The sequence below is a fragment of the Trachypithecus francoisi genome, unplaced genomic scaffold (assembly GCF_009764315.1).
Source record: "Trachypithecus francoisi isolate TF-2019V2 unplaced genomic scaffold, Tfra_2.0 Lachesis_group10, whole genome shotgun sequence".
In the NCBI taxonomy this organism is placed as follows: domain Eukaryota; kingdom Metazoa; phylum Chordata; class Mammalia; order Primates; family Cercopithecidae; genus Trachypithecus; species Trachypithecus francoisi.
Genome location: NW_022681455.1, coordinates 109,838,742 through 109,858,837, shown reverse-complemented (window position 1 = coordinate 109,858,837; position 20,096 = coordinate 109,838,742). Strand labels below are relative to the sequence as shown.

At 43.8% G+C, this 20,096-nt stretch overlaps 1 protein-coding gene across 1 annotated transcript in view; it reads right to left on the bottom strand.

Annotated features, from left to right (window-relative positions):
• The window catches only part of SNTB2 (syntrophin beta 2), a 122,606-nt gene extending 102,746 nt beyond the window's left edge, over positions 1-19,860 (bottom strand). The window contains exon 1 of the mRNA XM_033218820.1: positions 18,489-19,860. Coding sequence (XP_033074711.1) covers positions 18,489-19,134 — 646 coding nt within the window. The 5' untranslated portion in view covers positions 19,135-19,860. The remainder of the gene's footprint in view (positions 1-18,488) is intronic.
• Positions 19,861-20,096: the final 236 nt, after the last annotated feature.

Genomic DNA, 20,096 nt, shown 5'->3' with positions numbered 1-20,096 from the left:
TGGGACTACAGGCGCCCGCCACCTCGCCCGGCTAGTTTTTGTATTTTTAGTAGAGACGGGGTTTTACTGTGTTAGCCAGGATGGTCTCGATCTCCTGACCTCGTGATCCGCCCGTCTCGGCCTCCCAAAGTGCTGGGATTACAGGCTTGAGCCACCGCGCCCGGCAATAAAACATTTTTTAGAAGTCCCTCTTTCTCCTGATTTTTCACTTGATCTTAGCCAAAAGGCCGAGAAGCGATCTCCTGATTTTTCACACTAAAAAGTGGGAGGAATTATTTGGCATTTAAGCCTTAAACTTTGGCCTTTCTTTTCAATATTCATTAAGATTGCAAATCTTCATTATGAGAATCTTGCCCATTCACTAAAGAACAAATGAAGACACCTCAAGGTACACAATAATCAGTGACAAAATGAACTGCAATCTAGATTGCTTAATATTTCTCTCTTGGCTAAGTGATTCATCTGTGCTTAAGAGAAAAAGATCACCTCCTTTTTTTTTTTTTTTTTTGAGACAGGGGTCACTCTGTTGCCCATACCTGAAGTGCAGTGGTGCAATCATGGCTCACCAAAGCGTCCACCTCTCAGGCTCGTGATCCTTCTACCTCAGCCTCCTAACTAGCTGGGACTACGGGCGTGAGCCACTGTGCCGGGCCAACATCACTTTAATAAATATTGCCTGTGTTGATTTGAAGGCGCTTAGCTGCTAGTTAAAATGAAAGGTGGAAGAGCAAAAACCAATTTATCTGCAAATCTACAACATAAAATATTTTATCTGGCACTTCTCCACAGCTTTAGCACAATAAATGAAGCTCACAATAAGGTATCACAAATCTTGAGGTTCCATCTGAATCATCAAACTAAGATTTGATTATAGCTAAAATATTTTTAGTGTTAAAAAATCATTATTATAGGCCAGGCGTGGTGGCTCACACCTGTAATCCCAGCACTTTGGGAGGCTGAAGTGGGTGAATCCCCTGAAGTCAGGAGTTCAAGACCTGCCTAACCAAAATGGAGAAACCCATCTCTACTAAAAATACAAAATTAGCTGGGCATGGTGGCGTGCACCTATAATCCCAGCAACTTGGGAGGTTGAGGCAGGAGAATCACTTGAACCTGGGAGGCAGACATTGCAGTGAGCCTGGGCAACAAGAGTGAAACTGTCTCAAAAAAAAAAAAAAAAAAAAATCATTATATTCTAAATTTCTGACAATCCATGTATTTGTGTACAGTCAGTTTATATTAACTCTTCATTCTCTATCTCACATTTAGAATTGTAAAATATGAGCTGGAAGGGATCTTATTTTTAATAGATAAGAAACATACTGCTTATAATGCTGAAATTATTTTCTGCCAAGGTCACACAAAGTTAACAGCCATCCGAAATGTTTTGCTGTATTTTTGCCCATGAAAAATCAGTAATTTTTTAAACTAAATCCAGATGTTTGGAGATGTCTTAACAATCTCAAAGATTTCTTTTCAGACCCGAGCACAGAGGAAGTAGGAGGGGATATGAGAAGTAAAGAGAATAATGGCAGGAAACATGTAAGTGGTAGAGGAACAAGAATGAACTACATCTTCCTATCAACCACACACAAACTCCCTAAAGAGAAGCAGAGGAAAAGCATGCAATGAAGACATTTCTCTTGTCAAAAATATACATGTGAAAAACAGGCCAGGCATGAGGGCTCACATCTGTAATCCCAGCACTTTGGGAGGCTGAGGCTGGTGAATCGCCTGAGCTCAGGAGTTCCAGACCAGCCTGGGCAACATGGCGAAACTCTGTCTTACCTAAAATACAAAAAATTAGCTGGGAGTGGTGGTGTAGGACTGTAGTCCCAACTACTCAGGAGTCTGAGGCAGGAGAATCGCCTGAACCCGGGAGGTGGAGGTTGCAGTGAGCCGAGATTACTGCTGCACTCCAACCTGGGCGACAGAGTGAAACTCTGTTCCCCTACCAAAAAAAAAAAAAAAAAATCAACTCTGTTACATTGTAAAGGACAACACAGATTAATATCAAAACATTTCTGGTGAAGAATGGTTTTCAGAAATTCACTTTAGTGTTTTATTGTTGTTTTTAGCAGAGTTGATATTTGCCCAGAGCCAGTTTAATTTTTTCAATTACTTTTACTTTATGTTCATTGTAAAAAATATATTTTTATCCTAGAATGTAATTAATAATCTTTGAAGAGACGAATACAGAATATTCATCCATAGTACTCAAAAATATTATATATACTACTAGTGGTTTTCTAAAATGTTGCCATCCCTTATTGCAATGAAAACAGAGCTAACAATGTAAATACTTTTACTGGCCAATAATTACAGCAAAATAAGGAGGCAAATCCAAGACATTTAGTGTTAAGTAAAACAGATTTTGTTTCATTTGGGCAAACATTTACTTGTAAAGATGAATATACTTTGGAGAATGCCACTTTGTTAAAATTCGTGTTTTCCAAAAGTAAAATAACATAGTAATGTATCAAAAGTAAAAGCAGTAACAAAAAAATATTTGGCTAGAATAATTACAAAAGAAAAAATAATTTTTTTTTTTTTTTTTGAGATGGAGTCTCGCTCTATCGCCCAGGCTGGAGTGCAGTGGCCGGATCTCAGCTCACTGCAAGCTTTGCCTCCCGGGTTTACGCCATTCTCCTGCCTCAGCCTCCCGGGTAGCTGGGACTACAGGTGCCCGCCACCTCGCCCAGCTAGTTTTTGTATTTTTAGTAGAGACGGGGTTTTACTGTGTTAGCCAGGATGGTCTCGATCTCCTGACCTCGTGATCCGCCCGTCTCGGCCTCCCAAAGTGCTGGGATTACAGGCTTGAGCCACCGCGCCCAGCAATAATTTTTATATTACAAAACAGTTTGCAGATAATGAATACAATTATTACAAGAATATTTCAGAAGGCCGGGCACGGTGGCTCACGCCTGTAATCCCAGCACTTTGGGAGGCCGAGGTGGGCGGATCACAAGGTCAGGAGATCGAGACCACGGTGAAACCCCGTCTCTACTAAAAATACAAAAAATTAGCCGGGCGCGGTGGCAGGCGCCTGTAGTCCCAGCTACTTGGGAGGCTGAGGCAGGAGAATGGCCTGAACCCGGGAGGCGGAGCTTGCAGTGAGCCGAGATCGCGCCACTGCACTCCAGCCTGGGCGACAGAGCGAGACTCCGTCTAAAAAAAAAAAAAGAATATTTCAGAAATCAGTTATATTGTTATTACTAATATTTAAATTATTTTTAAAAAGGGGTACAGAGCCTTGAGAATGGGCTATTTCATCAAATTTGTTTGAAGTTTGAACATCACTGCTTGTTCCAGTCTTTGCTCTCTAGACATGCCGTTCCCCTCTAAACATGCCCTCCATCCTTCCCATCTCCCACACCTATTCCATGTCCCACACTTCTCTCACCTGACCCAAAATACATTCCTACTACTTGCTCACTTATTCCAAGTTCTCTCAGCATTTGTCTACCACTTATAATGTATGAAATACTTTGGATTCACTTATGTGTAGTTTATTAGTATTTATAAACCCATTTTGGCTACTTCTTAAAAGTAAAATCTTTGGGGCTTATATATTCTATTTCTCTCAGAGTGTCTAACAGAGTGTATTCAATATGAGTTGATTAATTACATACAGCATTAGGTCCAGTACGAAAAAAAAATGAGGAAAAGACTGAGAGACATTAACTGGATAACCTCCAGATAGATGCAACAACACAGAATCCAAAGCACAATTTTCCTGAAAATTAAGCCAATCATAACAATAAATCCTCCTAGTCTTTGGACTTGCTAGCTTCTTAACCCAAACTGATCCATCCACCAGAGAGGCAGTCTATTATAATAGTTAATATCAAAGGCTGTGTAGTTTGATAAATCTGAGTAATCTTGCCTTTATCCACCTACAAATTCTATAACCTTGCACTGATTGTTTAATCTTCCAGGACTCAATTTCTTTGTATTTCATATGGGGATGACGCCACCTGACTCACAGGGCTGTTAAAAGAATAAGTTGTGGCCGGGCGCGGTGGCTCACGCCTGTAATCCCAGGACTTTGGGAGGCCCAGGCGGGCAGATCACAAGGTCAGGAGTTTGAGACCAGTCTGACCAATATGGTAAGACCCCATCTCTACTAAAAATGCAAAAATTAGCCAGGCGTGGTAGCATGTGCCTGTAATCCCAACTACTCAGGAGGCTGAGGCAGGAGAATCGCTTGAACCCAGGAGGCAGAGATTGCAGTGAGCCGAGATCACGCCACCGCACTCCAGCCTGGGCGACAGAGCCAGACTCCATCTCAAAAAAAAAAAAAAAAAGTTGTGATAATAAAGAGCTTAGCAGGGTAAGCTCTCAGTAAGTGTTATTATTATCAATTTAGATTCCTTTTGTTTTTAAAAATTTACAATTTAGCTACTTTTTTCTTTCTTTTTTTGAGACAGGGTCTTGCTCCATTGCCCAGGCTGGAGTATAGTGGCTCAAACACAGCTCACTGAAGCCTCAATCTCCCGAGCTCAAGTGATCTTCCCACCTCAGCCTCCCAAGTAGGTGGGACCACAGGCGCTCGCCACCACACCTGGCTAATTTTTTTACATGTTTTGTAGAGACAGGGTCTCGCCATGTTGTGCAGGCTGGTCTTGAATGACTGGGCTCAAGTGATTCCACCTGGACCTCCCAAAGTGCTGGGATTACAGGTGTGAGCCAACATGCCCAGCCAAAAATATTTTAAGCTCTACAGCCTGTTATAGTGAACATAAGTTAACCTAGCAACCACCCCACTCCAGATTTCATAGTCTGGTGAGGCTGCCAACCTCAATACACAAGGGATGGGCACGTGACAGAGGTCTAGATTGCAGTCTCCATCATTTTGGTAATAGTGATAGGTCCAAGGAACTGGCAAAGCAGAACTATTGGAGTCCTTCCTATCTCCAAACTGATAACGTGAGTGGTAAAAAAACGCTCCAGTTTTTCTTACAGGGGTTAGTTATTAAGTTAAGGCAATATATTCCTAGAGCTGCAGGCACCATCTTAGCTGACTATACAGAATTAGACCCTCCACAGCGGAGATGTTGCAGCCAAGATAATTTGAGCCTTTGGATCCCACTGAACCTAAACCTAGATCCACCCCCAGTCTCAGGAGTTACATAAGGCAACACATTCCACTTCTGCTTAAATTCTTTGGTTTTGGGTTTCTGCAACCAAAATAATTCTTACTAAAAAAAAAAAAAAAAAAAAAAAAAAAAAAATTGCAAGCCAGGAACAGTAGTTCATGCCTGTAACCCCAACTACTCCAGAGGTTAAGGCAAGAAGATCACCTGAGCCCAAGAGTTCAGGGCTGCAGTAAGCAACAATCACGCCATTGTACTCCAACCTGGGAAACAGAGTGAAACTCTGTCTCTAAAAAAAAAAAACAACAACAAATACATTTTAAAAACTAAAAATAAATTACATCTATTTTGATAGACAAAGATTTTTCTCCATCTCTGACTTCAAAAGCTGTCTCTGAGCTCTATATACTTTTGTTGAGCTCTATATACTTTTGTTGTTCTACCTATAAAAATATGATCTTAATGCACACTTACAAAGTTGCTTGAAATTCATAGAAATGTGATGTTCAAAATACCAATAAAACAAATGCTGAAAATAATTTATTCACTTGACATGTCAAGCATTTTTTTTTTTTTTGAGATGGAGTCTCGCTCTGTCGCCCAGGCTGGAGTGCAGTGGCCAGATCTCAGCTCACTGCAAGCTCCGCCTCCCGGGTTTACACCATTCTCCTGCCTCAGCCTCCCGAGTAGCTGGGACTACAGGCACCTGCCACCTCGCCCGGCTAGTTTTTTGTACTTTTTTAGTAGAGATGGGGTGTCACCGTGTTAGCCAGGATGGTCTCGATCTCCTGGCCTCGTGATCCGCCCATCTCGGCCTCCCAAAGTGCTGGGATTACAGGCTTCAGCCACCGCGCCCGGCCAACATGTCAAGCATTTTTTAAAAGCTCCAACAAGTTCACCTGTACCTAAGCAAATTTATTATTCTGACTTTCATTTTATAGCTGTCTATAATGTTTCTAAATCTCTTAATATGGTGGTTTCTCATTTAATCTATATTATCATCTTCTGATGGTTTTAGAACAATGTAATGAATGTCTGCTATTTATGCCTGCCTAGCATCCATTCCCCCTTCTTCTGTTAACATCACCTTAATTCTCCTTTGAGAAACCACTACTTTCAGTCCCTGTGGTTCTAGGAAAATTGCCCCATTCCCTGGGTACAGGTCTGAGGTGACCTGATATAGGCCTGGCCAATCAGAACATCTGGTACCCCTTGGCCATGATTGGAACATGGATGAGTAAGGCCCAGTATTTTTGGCTGGAATGACTGGGAAACAGATATTACAAAGACATCAGTTCTCTCTAAATTAATTTATGGATTTAATATAATTTTAATAATTCTTAATCCAGAGGATTTAAGAATGATAAAATCATTCCAAAATTTATCTAGAGAAATAAGTAACTATACTATACCATCCAGCAATTGTCTATTGTTACTTTTCAAATTTTTCTTGCCTGGTACAGTCCACTTGAATTACCAGATATTAAATGTTATAGCTACAAAATACAGTGTGGGCCCCGGCACAGTGGCTCACGCCTGTTATCCCAGCACTTTGGGAGGCTGAGGTGGGAGGATCACGAGGTCAGGAGATTGAGACCATCCTGGCTAACACGGTGAAAGCCCATCTCTACTAAAAATACAAAAAATTAGCCAGGCGTGGTGGCAGGCACCTGTAGTCCCAGCTACTTGGGAGGCTGAGGGAGGAGAATGGCATGAACCCGGGAGGCAGAGCTTGCAGTGAGCCGAGATCACGCCACTGCACTCCAACCTGGGCAACACAGCAAGACCCCGTCTCCAAAAAAAAAACAAAAACAAAAACAAACAAAAAATACAGTGTGGTATGTTACAAAACACTAAAATGGAATATACTAGAAACTCCAGAATCAGAGAGGAGAATATAAAAAGTGCTATTTAAAAAGGCATATTTAAAATCAATGAGGAAAGGACAGGTCATCTCATCCCAAGAAGGGCAGATGTACAGCATGCATATTGCACCCCATCCTCAGGCACACTCATTGCAGACATCACTAATTAAGCATAGCACTTGTTCCTGCTGAACCCAGATATGGCCTTGGATCTTTCCCCATATGGTACTCCAGGCAGCCACCACCAAGCTATCAGACTAAGCATGCAAGAGGATTATTTGACAAACAATGCTGAGGTAATCAGTTAACTATTTGGAAAAATAAATAAAGTTAAACCTCTAGTGCATACCATATGCCAAAATAAATTCTACATAGATTAAAAAGTTAAATGTAAGAATTGAAACCATAAAAGGACTAGAACAAAGCTGTTGCAAAAGACATCCTCGGAGAGAAAGAGAGAAGCTCTGCAATGAGAAGAAATGGGAGAGAGTAAGAGCAACTGTCCTCATCACTGCCTTGGTTCCTGACATTTCTGAGGCCCAGCTCTTCCTGAAGTCCTCAGACCTGTCTGGTTCTTTATAATATCTCCATCCTTTTATTTGAACTAATTTAAATGGGTTTCTATGTTTTGAAACCCAAGGAGCCTTGAAAAAGGCATGTGCATTTTCTTTCTTTTTAAAATTTTTGTTAGTTGATCAATTCATTTTACTATAAATAAATAAGTTTAGGCTGGACACGGTGGCTCACACCTGTAATCCCAGCACTTTGGGAGGCTGAGGCAGGCAGATCACCTGAGGTCAAGAGTTCGAGACCAGCCTGGCCAACATGGAGAAACCCTGTCTCTACTAAAACTACAAAGGTTAGCCAGGCATGGTGGCACATACCAGTAATCCCAGCTACTTTGGAGGCTGAGACAGGAGAATTTCTTGAACCCAGGAGGTAGAGGTTGCAGTGAGCCGAGATGATGCCTCTGCACTCCGTCCTAAGCAACAGAACGAGACTCTGTCTCCAAAAACAAACAAACAAAAAAAGAAGCCTATACCATCTGAGTCTCTTTCAATCAAACATTAAAGCTTCCAATGTTTCTTTTTTTTTTTTTTTTTTTTGAGACGGAGTCTCGCTCTGTCGCCCAGGCTGGAGTGCAGTGGCCGGATCTCAGCTCACTGTAAGCTCTGCCTCCCGGGTTTACGCCATTCTCCTGCCTCAGCCTCCCGAGTAGCTGGGACTACAGGCGCCCGCCACCTCGCCCGGATAGTTTTTTGTATTATTTAGTAGAGACGGGGTTTCACCATGTTAGCCAGGAGGGTCTCGATCTCCTGATCTCGTGATCCACCCGTCTCGGCCTCCCAAAGTGCTGGGATTACAGGCTTGAGCCACCGCGCCCGGCCACATTAAAGCTTCCAATTTTTCTAAGTGTGAGGTATAATTTTTTTTTTCATTTTTAAAATACAGATTGGGTCTCACTAGATTGACCAGGATGATCTCGAACTCTTGGCGTCAAGTGATCCTACCACCTCTGCCTTCCAAAGTGCTGAGATTACAGGAATGACCCACCACACTTGCCTAGGTGTAACATTTTACATGCATGACAGATTAAATTCAAAAAGTTTCATTAAGTTTACTTTCCATGACACATTCAAGATAATTTACACATTTTAAAGCAAGAGAGTCAGAAGACAGCAAAAAGAAAAATGTTGTAGAAAAACCAAAGGAAAAAAAAATTGTATTTCACATATTCTCAACTAATTGTAGCATTCGGGCAATGTCTTAGGGGCCAGAAATAAAGCCAAGTTTGAATTTTATAATTCTTTTATTATTTTGAAAGGCAAATCTATGATACCATAATCACTAGCACTTTGTTCATATATAAAATTATTTCATGAGTTTTGTTTTTACACTAAAATCAAACACAAATTTTATTAAGGAATCAGTGTACTTTCCTCAGAAAGACACTTAAATAAAGTAACCAAATCAATTTTATTTCTCCAGGCACAAAATATTAAACATAACTGACCATACCATCATTTCTCCAAAGGAATTCAAAAGCTCTTTTCTCTAATCTAGAAAAAAGACCCTTTAAAGGAAGAATATGCTCTCATTCCATGTGACCAGATATAGTATACTGTTTATAAACTAAAATGTTTCTTCTCAAACCCCAGAGACAGCAGACAGAGTTACATGGCTTAAGGGCTTTACAACAAAGCTGAATAGTATGAGGGTAACACTCTCCAAATTATTCCACTTTTCCACTGATAACCATTCTTCTACTGCCCCTGGATAGAAATCTCAGGGCTAATTGACTATATCCAATCAACCACTGTATCCTATCATTTCTTTCTTTAGAACAGTGTCTCTCAATTTTTTCACCCCAGTGTTTCTAAAGGATCAAACACCTGTGCCAGTAACAAAAACTCACTGCAGGAGATTCTCTGTAAGTATCAAATTTTTGGGTGCACGGGCAGTTGGAAGGAGACTATCTAGGCAAGAAAAACTTCTCAGTGGACTCTACTATGTCCCCTGACAAGCATCAACTGCTTTAAAGTATTTCTTGAATTGAATCCTCCTCTCTATTCCCACTGCCACTACCACCACCGGCTCCAAAGGTGATCACCTCTGGCTTGGATTACTTTTCACTACAACAGCTGCTGTTTTTCCCACCTTTGGTCTTTCCTCTTTGCACTGCATCCAGTGCTTCCACTGCTGCCAACCCAAAATTCTGTTCCCATCATATCACTTCCTGGAACAAAAATGAATTGCATCAATTTCCCACCTCTTCTATCTCTTCAACCTTTCACTCTTTCTGTTGGTTGGCCTTTTCTCTTGCTATACAAATCTGTCCCAATTATTTTCCCATTTAAAACAAAACAAGGCCGGGTGTGGTAGCTCACGCCTGTAATCCCAGCACTTTGGGAGGCCAAGGTGGGCGGATCACGATGTCAGGAGATCGAGACCATCCTGGCTAATACAGTGAAACCCCATCTCTACTAAAAAATACAAAAACTTAGCCAGGCGTGGTGGCGGGTGCCTGTAGTGCCAGCTACTCGGGAGGCTGAGGCAGGAGAATGGCGTGAACCTGGAAGGCAGAACTTACAGTGAGCCCAGATCACACCACTGTACTCCAGCCTGGGCAACAGAGCGAGACTCCGTCTCAAAAAAAGGAATAAATAAAAAGCATAGTCTACTCACTGCCTTCTGCTCCTGTCACTTTGCTGAAACTGCTCTTATGAGAACTCCAATGGTCTTGTACGCTAATGATCAAACCCAATGGACTTTTTAGTCCATTGGGTTTAACAAAACAAAATAAAAAACACCAGTAAATAAAACCTTTCTTGGACATTTCATTCAACTTTAGTTACTGCCTTTGCTTTTTTTTTATTTTGAGACAGGATCTTGCTCTGTTGTTCAGGCTGGAGTATAGTGGCACAATACCACTGCAGCCTCGACCTCCTGGGCTCAAGCAATCTTCCCACCTCAGCCTCTGAGTAGCTGGGACTACAGGTGCATGCCACCATACCCAGCTAATTTTTGCATTTTCTGTAGAGATGGGGTCTTGCCATGTTGCCCAGGCTGGTCTCAAACTCCTGGCCTCAAGTGATCCACCTCAGCCTCCCAAAGTGCTTGGTTTACAGGTGTGAGCCACTATGCCCAGCCACCTTTGCCTCTTTCATTTTGCTGAGAAACTTTTTAAAAGCATAGTCTAGGCCAGGCACGGTGGCCCATGCCTATAATCCCAGCACTTTGGGAGGCTGAGGTGGGCAGATCACGAGGTCAGGAGATTGAGACCATCCTGGCCAACATAGTGAAACCTCGTCTCTACTAAAAATACAAAAATATTAGCTGGACGTGGTGGTGCACACCTGTAGTCCCAGCTACTCGGGAGGCTAAGGCAGGAGAATCGCTTGAACCTGGGACGCCGAGATTGCAGTGAGCCGAGATCGCGCCACTGCACTCCACCCTGGTGACAGAATGAGACTCCGTCTCAAAAAAAGGAATAAATAAAAAGCATAGTCTACTCACTGCCTTCTGCTCCTGTCACTTTGCTGAAATTGCTCTTATGAGAACTCCAATGGTCTTATACGCTAATGATCAAACCCAATGGACCTTTTAGCTCTCAACTTTCTTGGCATCTGTACTATCTCAAGATGCCAATCACCTCCACCTCCTCAAAATTCTTGTCTGTCTGACCACCACTGCACACTTTTCTCCAGATTGTTCTCTTACCTTCTGGACAGTTCCTTTCCAGATTCTTCTTCCTTCGCCCTGGCTCTAAATGTAGGGGTTCTGCAGGATTCCATCCTGATTCTACGTCTCAATTTGCACTACTTTTTTTTTTTTTTTTTTTTTTTTGAGACGGAGTCTCGCTCTGTTTCCCAGGCTGGAGTGCAGTGGTGCGATCTCGGCTCACTGCAATCTCCGCCTCCCGGGTTCACACCATTCTCCTGCTTCAGCCTCCCGAGTAGCTGGGACTACAGGCACCCGCCACCACGCCAGCTAATTTTTTCATATTTTTAGTAGAGACGGGGTTTCACCGTGTTAGCCAGGATGGTCTTGATCTCCTGACCTCATGATCCGCCCACCTCGGCCTCCCAAAGTGCTAGGATTACAGGTGTGAGCCACCACACCTGGCCTGCTCTCTCGATGACTTCATCCACACTCACGCGTCAATTACCACTTCTATCCTGACATCTCATAAATTTTCATCTCAGCTGACATTTCTCTTGATTACAGTCCTGAATGCCCAGCCAGCTACTGACCTTTTCCACCAAGATGTCACACAGGTAATTCAAATTCAACATGCCCCAAACTAAACTTATCTTCTCTCAGAAAACTAGTTTGTCCTCAGTTCATTTTGGTTTCACAGTTTCACTGGTTTCACTTCAAAGCCAGATATCCAGGAGTTAGCGTCCATTTCTTTCTCTTAAGACCTTAAACATTTAGGCCTGTTGTTTCTATCTCACTATTTCTCCACTACATACTGTCCTATCCAGTCTCGCTATCCTTATGGTGTCACACTAGCCTCCTAACTGCTTTCCCTTACCTCGTGTCTACAGCTCCTATACTCCATCTGCCACTCTCAACTTTCTAAAACATTTTCCCTCATTTAAAGCACTTTGGCAGCACCCTGTGGCCTAAAACTTTCTCAAAGCACATGTATATCAGTAAAAATTTGAGTATATGCCCTCAATCTATGAATATTTATTAACGAATATATACTGTAAACCATATATAAAATATAGAAACCAAGAAAGACTGAGATACAGAAAAATGAAGATATAAACATAACCCAGATGAAGTCATGCTATCATTGGCTACTATATGACTCAAAGTACACTACATTCTTAAGGTGAAGTTCATTATCGATGATAATGTGTATATATATCCATATTTCAAATAGTCTTCTTGACAATTTCATTTCTTAGGCTGACTCCTTGACAGATATAATTACCTTGAAATGCAACAAAGCCCCCATCAGGAGGAAAAATGTCAGTTCTACCTTTTTGTTATTGTTTGCAGTGTTAAAATTATCTTTAATCTACTATTTCTTTGTGCAAATCTCTAAGCCACTTGTTCATTTTGTGAAGATTAATGTAATTAAAAGCAGATAATACAAATCCACTCAACCAGGCTCAAGTAAACTAAAATAAGTTGCATTCTGATAACAGCAGCCAAACTAGTAAGGACACCACTTCTGTTCCTGTCACTTTGCTGAAATTGCTCTTATGAAGACTCTAACAATCATAAGGCATCAGCTTGTATATCGAGTGTGTAACGGCACCGTCTTATAAGACTAAGAGAACCAGTGTTATCTATATATTAAATATTAATAAAGCTCAATTTCTTTTTTTCAAGTTGAAAAAGTAAATATAAACCTCATTTAGAGACAATTGCTTAGCACTACATTCCAGGCTCTCGATGACCTGGCCTCTGCCCACCTTTCCAGACTGCTCTCCTAGCACACACTTCCTGTACCTTACCACACTTTACTTCTCTCAACAAATCTGCTACTTATCACTTTCTTACCTTCGACATGCTGCCTCCTTTGCACTTCTACCTCCAGCGCCCTGTGTTCTCACCTCTATTAAAGCGTCTATCACAACCTGCAATAACTGTTTCCTCACTAGCCTAAAAGGGCAGGGATTACTCCCAATTTGGAATTCCCAGCATCTACCACAACACTTTATTTGCAGTAGGTACTTAATAAATGTTGGGGCAGGGCGTGGTGACTCATGCCTGTAATTCCAGCACTTTGGGAGCTCGAGGTGGGTGGATCACGAGGTCAGGAGTTCGAGACCAGCCTGGCCAAGATGGTGAAACTCCATCTCTACTAAAAATACAAAAATTAACTGGGCGTGGTGGCAGGTGCCTGTGAGACTAGCTACTCGGGAGGCTGAGGCAGGAGAAGCACTTGAACCCGGGAGGCAGAGGATACAGTGAGCCGAGATCGTGCCACTGCACTCCAGCCTGGGTGACAGAGCAAAACTTCATCTCAAAAATAAATAAATAAATAAACAAATAATAAATAAATAAATAAATGTTGACAGAATGAGAATGGTCTAAATTATTCTGGTTGGCTTTCAATAACTTCATATTGAATAATCTGGCTTCAATCTATCTATCCAACTTTATTTTCTTCCCTCTAGTCCATACCAATTAGCCATTCCCCTCACTTTGTATCATATGTCATGCTCATTTTGGCTTTTGCTCAGGCCATCCCCTCAACGTGAACTGACTTCAGTCTACAGAGAAGTGGCCTGTCCTTCAAGCCTGAGATCAATTCTCCTTTCCCTAGGAAGTCATACTCAATTCTTTCATCACCCAATTAATCATTCCCTTTAGTGAACTCTTGAAGAGTGAGTTTTACACACTTTAGCAACTATTTTCTATGGGGTAGTTTTTCCTTTTCCCTTTTTTTGAAGACAGGGTCTCGCTCTGTCACCTAGGCTGGAGTGCTGTGGTGCAATCTGCAACCTCCGCAGAAAAAAAAAAACAAAAATCAAAACCAACCAAACAAAAAAACATTAGCCAGCATGGCGGTGCACATCTGTAGTCCCACTACTTAGGAGGCTGAGGTGGGAGGATCGCTTGAGCCCAAGAGGTTGAGGCTGCAGTGAACTGTGATCGTACCACTACACTCCAGTCGGGGCAACAGAGAGAGGTCTTGTCTCAAAATAAATAAAATGCATAATTTTAAAATCACGATTAAAATGTAAGGCATTATTATACTATTTAGCGGAAGATGCAAGCAAGCAGCATTATTTGTTGTCCAGTTAGTTACCAGTGTACTAACCTAGCCAGGAACACTGATTGGATCCTCAAATAGTCAGCTGAGAACAGCAAAACACTGTTCTACTGCACTCCAGCTAAGCAACAGAGCGAGACTCCGTCTCAAAATATTTCATTTACTTACTTATTTATTTATTTATTTATTGGCAGCGTTTCTGTTCACCCAGGCTGGAGTGCAGTGGTGCAACCATGGCTCCCTGCAGCCTCAACCTCTGGGGTCATGCGATCCTCCCACCTCAGCCTCTCAAGTAGCTGGGACTACAATTGTGCCACAACACCCAGGTACTTTTTTTTTTTTTTTTCCAATTTTTTGTACAGACAGGGTCTTGTTATGCCGCCCAGGCTTGTCTCAAACTCTTAGCCTCAAATGATCTTCCTGCTCTGGTCTCCCAAAGTGCTGGATTACAGGCATTAGCCACCACACTTGGCTTTTTTTTTTTTTTTTTTTTTAAAGCTAGTCAAGTGAAGCAGTGAGAGAGGAGAAGGAACAAATAATCTGTAACTGGTTGAGATCAATTAGTTGTAAACACCACTGCACTTGGAACAGCACAAACTAATTCTTAACCTATTCACCTAAAATAATTATCATGTATTCTTCTTCAGGTAAAAATGGAGCCCTGGGTTTTATTTTAACAACTTGCCATCCTGGCTATTTTGAGAGTGTCTTTGTTAACTCGTAGCATACCTTCATGATCAGGTCCTACCTTCCTCATTCAGACTTGTGTTGTTCATTGCTGTATTCCCGGTCCCTTAAAAAGTACTCAACACATGAATTGCAAAATGAATTAACAACTTTGAGGGAGGTGTTGTTATCATCCTGGCTTTACAAATGAGGAAACTAAGGTTTAGCAAGATTAAGTAACTTGCCTAGGGGTTACAAACCACTAGCCAGAAACAAACCCACATCTGACCACAAAGTCCTTGCTTCTACTCTACCCTACTGGCTAGAGTAACTTTTTAATGTCTTGCACTTCTGTGTCTTTACTGGTGGCAGCTCTCTCTTCTTAAGGGGAAGCTCAATTTAAGCTTCATCAACCTGGGCATCCTCAACCTCTGATTCCCACGATGGACCTATATAGACCTCTATCTTTGGGTTGTGCCCTCTCCAAACTTCTATTAAACTAGCACTTTAGCCCTCTGCTGTACTTATTTACTTCTCCTCCTTTTCCCCACATCTCAACTCTAAACTTCCTGAGGGCAGGAATCAGGTATCTTCAAGTGCCTCTGGCATGAGTTAAGTGTTAAGTAAATATCTGATGAATGAATAAATAATTCCTGCAAATCCCTGAGAAAAAAAGGAAACTTTTCACTCAATTCCCTAACCACAGGCAACCAAAGACTATAGCTTTCCCTGGTGTGGGGTTGGCAAGAGCGCGCCTGAAATTCCCTGCCCACACCACAGAAAAGCATCACTGTGCGATGATATGGCAGTTTTTCAAGTTTTGAGACATCTAATGGAAGGACAATATGGTACAGCTTGAAAACTTTAAAGACTAAACTTAAAATCTATCTTCTAGGCCGGGCGCGGTGGCTCAAGCCTGTAATCCCAGCACTTTGGGAGGCCGAGACGGGCGGATCACAAGGTCAGGAGATCGAGACCATCCTGGCTAACACGGTGAAACCCCGTCTCTACTAAAAAGTACAAAAAACTAGCCGGGCGAGGTGGCGGGCGCCTGTAGTCCCAGCTACTCGGGAGGCTGAGGCACGAGAATGGCGTGAACCCGGGAGGCGGAGCTTGCAGTGAGCTGAGATCCGGCCACTGCACTCCAGCTTGGGCGACAGAGCGAGACTCCGTCTCAAAAAAAAAAAAAAAAAAAAAAAAAAAAAAAATCTATCTTCTAAAAGTGGTCTACCTGGATGGGACACCAGCTCTCAATTTTAAATAATGTTTGACTGATTCAATTAAATCATTGTTTTCAGTGGCTTTACATATTTTGAGTAATTTTATTTTTACACCCAGTGGCTTCAAAATGCAACGTCATAAATCTACTATATTGACTTCTTCACAACTTATAAGAACAAAAACTGCTGGTCTTATACAAAGTGGGAAAATAAAGTAGAACCTGTGTGTTAGGTAAAAAGGCATTCAATAAACATGTTATTACGCTGCCATCTTTCTAAAAGCACACGTGGCCTATTTTAGTCCAATAAAGACTGGGAAGCATTTGCTACAAGGTTTTCATTTTACTGGTCTGAATACCAGGTTCAAACTATACCTACACAAAAAGTGGGTTGTTTGTTTTTGAGACGGAGTCTTGCTCTGTCATCCAGGCTGGGCATCCAGGCTGGAGTGCAGTGGTGCGATCTTGGCTCACTGCAATCTCCACCTCCGAGGTTCAAACGATTCTCCTGCCTCAGCCTCCCTAGTAACTGGGATTACAGGCATCTGCCACAACACCCAGCTAATTTTTGTATTTTTAGTAGAGAGGAGGTTTTGCCATGTTCTCCTGACCTCAGGTGAGCCACTCACCTTGGCCTCCCAAAGTGCTGGGATTATAGGCATGAGCCACCATGCCTGGTCAAAAAGTTTGTTTTTTTTAAAAAATATGGTGTAAAAGGTTCAATTGTCTGCCCATCACAACTGAGGACTACATAAATAGTACATTCTGGATGAAAGAATTTATAACCAAATGCTTAGCTAGACCAATTTCAAGGTACACGTTTAGAGTAACAATTTTTTTTATACACACACCCAAACCACAATCTTAAATTTACTCCTTCTATTAATACTAATTTCTAAGCAGTGTCTAGCCCCACCTAGACATGCAATATAAATAAGGTTTATAAATAGGATATTATAAAGGTGGGACACTGGAATTTCACAACTGGTGTACATGAAATCATTTCTGGTAAACCAGTATTTTTCCAAATATTCACAAGCTGATTTATAAGAAAGTGAAAATCCATTGTGCCAAGTTGGACTTCTGGCCCCTCGGTTTGCTGATTGGTCCTTCTTCACCAGCAGCCCCCAGCCCTTCCCTTCTGTCCTTCCTCTGCCAGGAATACCCTCCTGACTCATCCCTGCCTGCCTATGTCCATCACTTACTTGGAGACCCGGCCTCAAGATTCAGCTCCGGGAAAAAGTCCTCCCTGGCTAATTCCATCTCCACTACTTTCTAACTTTGCATTCCTTTGGTATTTAAATATAGTTTGCACGACGTAATCGCCAACTTCACTCCTTTCCTCCCTGTAAGTTGTTTTGCATTTTTCTATCATTTCTCCAACTAGAGACCAAGTAGGGACAGCATCTTTTATATTCTTTTCAACACAGCTAGCAATAATCACCAGTTAAAGAAAGCTGACCGCTCAACAATTTATGAAGAAAGCAACTAACCGACTTTTCGTTTATAATTTACAATATCACCTCCAACATGCATGAGTCCTTAGAGGAGAGGAATTTTATTTTTGCCTTAGTTCATATTCATCATGAAAGATCCAACTTACAGATCACATACATATAACTTACTGTAAAGAATAATCCTGGTTATTGAAACCTATTTTGTGATTTGCCATTTCAAGTTTCTTACAAAAATCCTTACAAAAACCAATAGCGCGCCTGTGAGTGGTAGGAAGCTGGCAGCAGACTTGCAAAAGGGGCAAAACTCTAGTTGGCAGTAAATGTTCAAACACGTGAGCCTCCACTGTTAAACAAGGTTCATTAACCACACAGACTTGCTGTTTCAGTTTTCTGGCTTCAATGAAGTGCTATGATCTCCTCTGGTTATTGTTGAGAGCCAATGATGGGTTAAATTCCCATAAATTAACCAGCTCTTTGGTGGGTTGCCCGAGCAATACCGCTGGCATCGGTGTGGACGGACTTTTTTTTTTTTTTTTTTTTTAAATAGACCCGCCCGCCCCGAGGAGCCAGAGGTGAGTGAGTTAAGCGCCAACCCGGCACTTCTCAGCGGGCTAACGGAGACAGACCCACTCGAGCCGTTCGCTCTGCCTCAAGTTCTTAGTGTCAGCTTATCGGGCCGAGAGGAGGCTGCATAGGCAGCTGCTTTTTACTCAGTCTCAGCCGAGTCTTCCTTAGGGGCTGCAAGTAACACTTCGGCGGCTGCCCAACTTTTCCTGCAAGAAGCATCCGTTTTTCCACACTGAAAGCTCCAGAAACCCGGGTTTGGGGAGAGCGGGGGAGAGAACCGGCTCGCCCCGCCGGCGGGGCAGGAACAAAGTGAGCTCCCGCGAGCCCAGGCCGCCGCGGCCCGCCCACCCTCCCGCCCGCCCGGCCGGCCCCGCTCACCCTCCAGCAGCACCTCCTTGCCCGCGCGCTTCAGCGCCTGCACGGCCTGGTCGTGGGTGGCCTGGCGCAGGTCGGTGCCGTTCACCGACAGGATGGCGTCGCCCAGCCGCAGCGCCCGGCTCTGGTCGGCAGCCAGCCCCGGGAAGATCTTGGAGATGAGGATCGGCATCCGGTTCTCGCGGCCGCCCTTGATGCTGATGCCCAGGCCGCCCGCCTCCTGCTTCACCACCCGCACCCGGCGCACGGGAGGCGACGCGCCCGCCTCACCCGCGGGGCTCCGAAGTGGCGCCGGCGGGCTCGGGGGCCCCAGGCCACGGCTTGGGCTCCCGGGCAGCGAGTCGCCCGCGCCGCCGCCGTTCGGGAGGCCGTTGAAGGCGGCTGCCGCGGGTCCCAGAGCGGGCTCCAGCTCGGCCGCGGCGGCGTCGCCCGTCAGGCTCAGGCTCTCCCCGCTCAGCTCGGCCACCACTCGGACCCAGCGCTCCCTCAGGAGCAGCTCCACCAGCCCCGCTTTGGTGGCCCGCGTCCACACCGCCATGGCCGGCCCCGCTCCAGCCGCCGCAGCTATCCTCATTCCAGTCAGGCAGCCTCGGCGCTTCCCCCTTCCCGCCCGGAGGGGCGGGCCCGGCCCCTCCCCCCCGTGATTCATTATTCATGAGGCCACGCCTGCCTCCGGAGGGGCGGGGCCGGCGCAGCCGCTTCCGGGAGGTGCAGAAGTTGTCTGATCCCTTGCCTCTCGCCGGACGTGGGCAGCCCGAGTGCGGTGGGACTGCATTTCTCATTCTCCTTCCATTGGCTCCCCACGGCTCCCCCCGGAAATCCACGGGAGCTGCCCGGGCACGGAAAGTAAAATCAGCTTGGAGAAGCACTTTGCAAGCCTGCAAGACCCGGTGGCACGTTCATTCTTGCATTGATTGGTTCGTACCCTGTATACTGAGCGCTTAGCCCTGTACTCCGGCTCCTTTTGAGGCCCTGTAGATAAGCTCAATAGTACCAATAACAGCTGAGAGTTTGCGGTCTAGTGGGGAAGGAAAATGCAGAACCAACCAACTAGGTGTGATACTATGTGGTTAAGTGACATGCAGAAAACGTCCCCAGAACAGCATAAAAGGAACATTTGGTTAGGCCTGGGGTCAGCTTCACAGAGGTGACAACGGAGGGTGAACAGCTCAAGCAAAGGTCCAACAGCATGATCCAAGCCTTTGTCAATGTTTTGTAATCTCGTTTACTTGCCTGTAACTCAAAAGGGAACCATGTTTTCTTAAACCCTGAAGCCACAATTGGCAGGCCTCAAGGATATTTGCAGAATGATGGTGTCTTACGGTTCTTCAGAGAAACCAATCAATAGGATATATAGAGATATATAAATTTATTATTATTATTATAAGGGACTGGCCACGAGATTATGGATGCTGAGAAGTTCCACGATCTGCCATCTGCAAACTGGAGACCCAGGAAAGTTGGTGGTTCACTTCCAAGCCCAAAGGCCTGAGACGCAGGGGAACCAGTGGTGTAAACCTGAGATTGAAAGTCTGGGCCCAGCGCGGTGGCTCAAGGCCGGGCGCGGTGGCTCAAACCTTTAATCCCAGCACTTTGAGAGGCCGAGGTGGG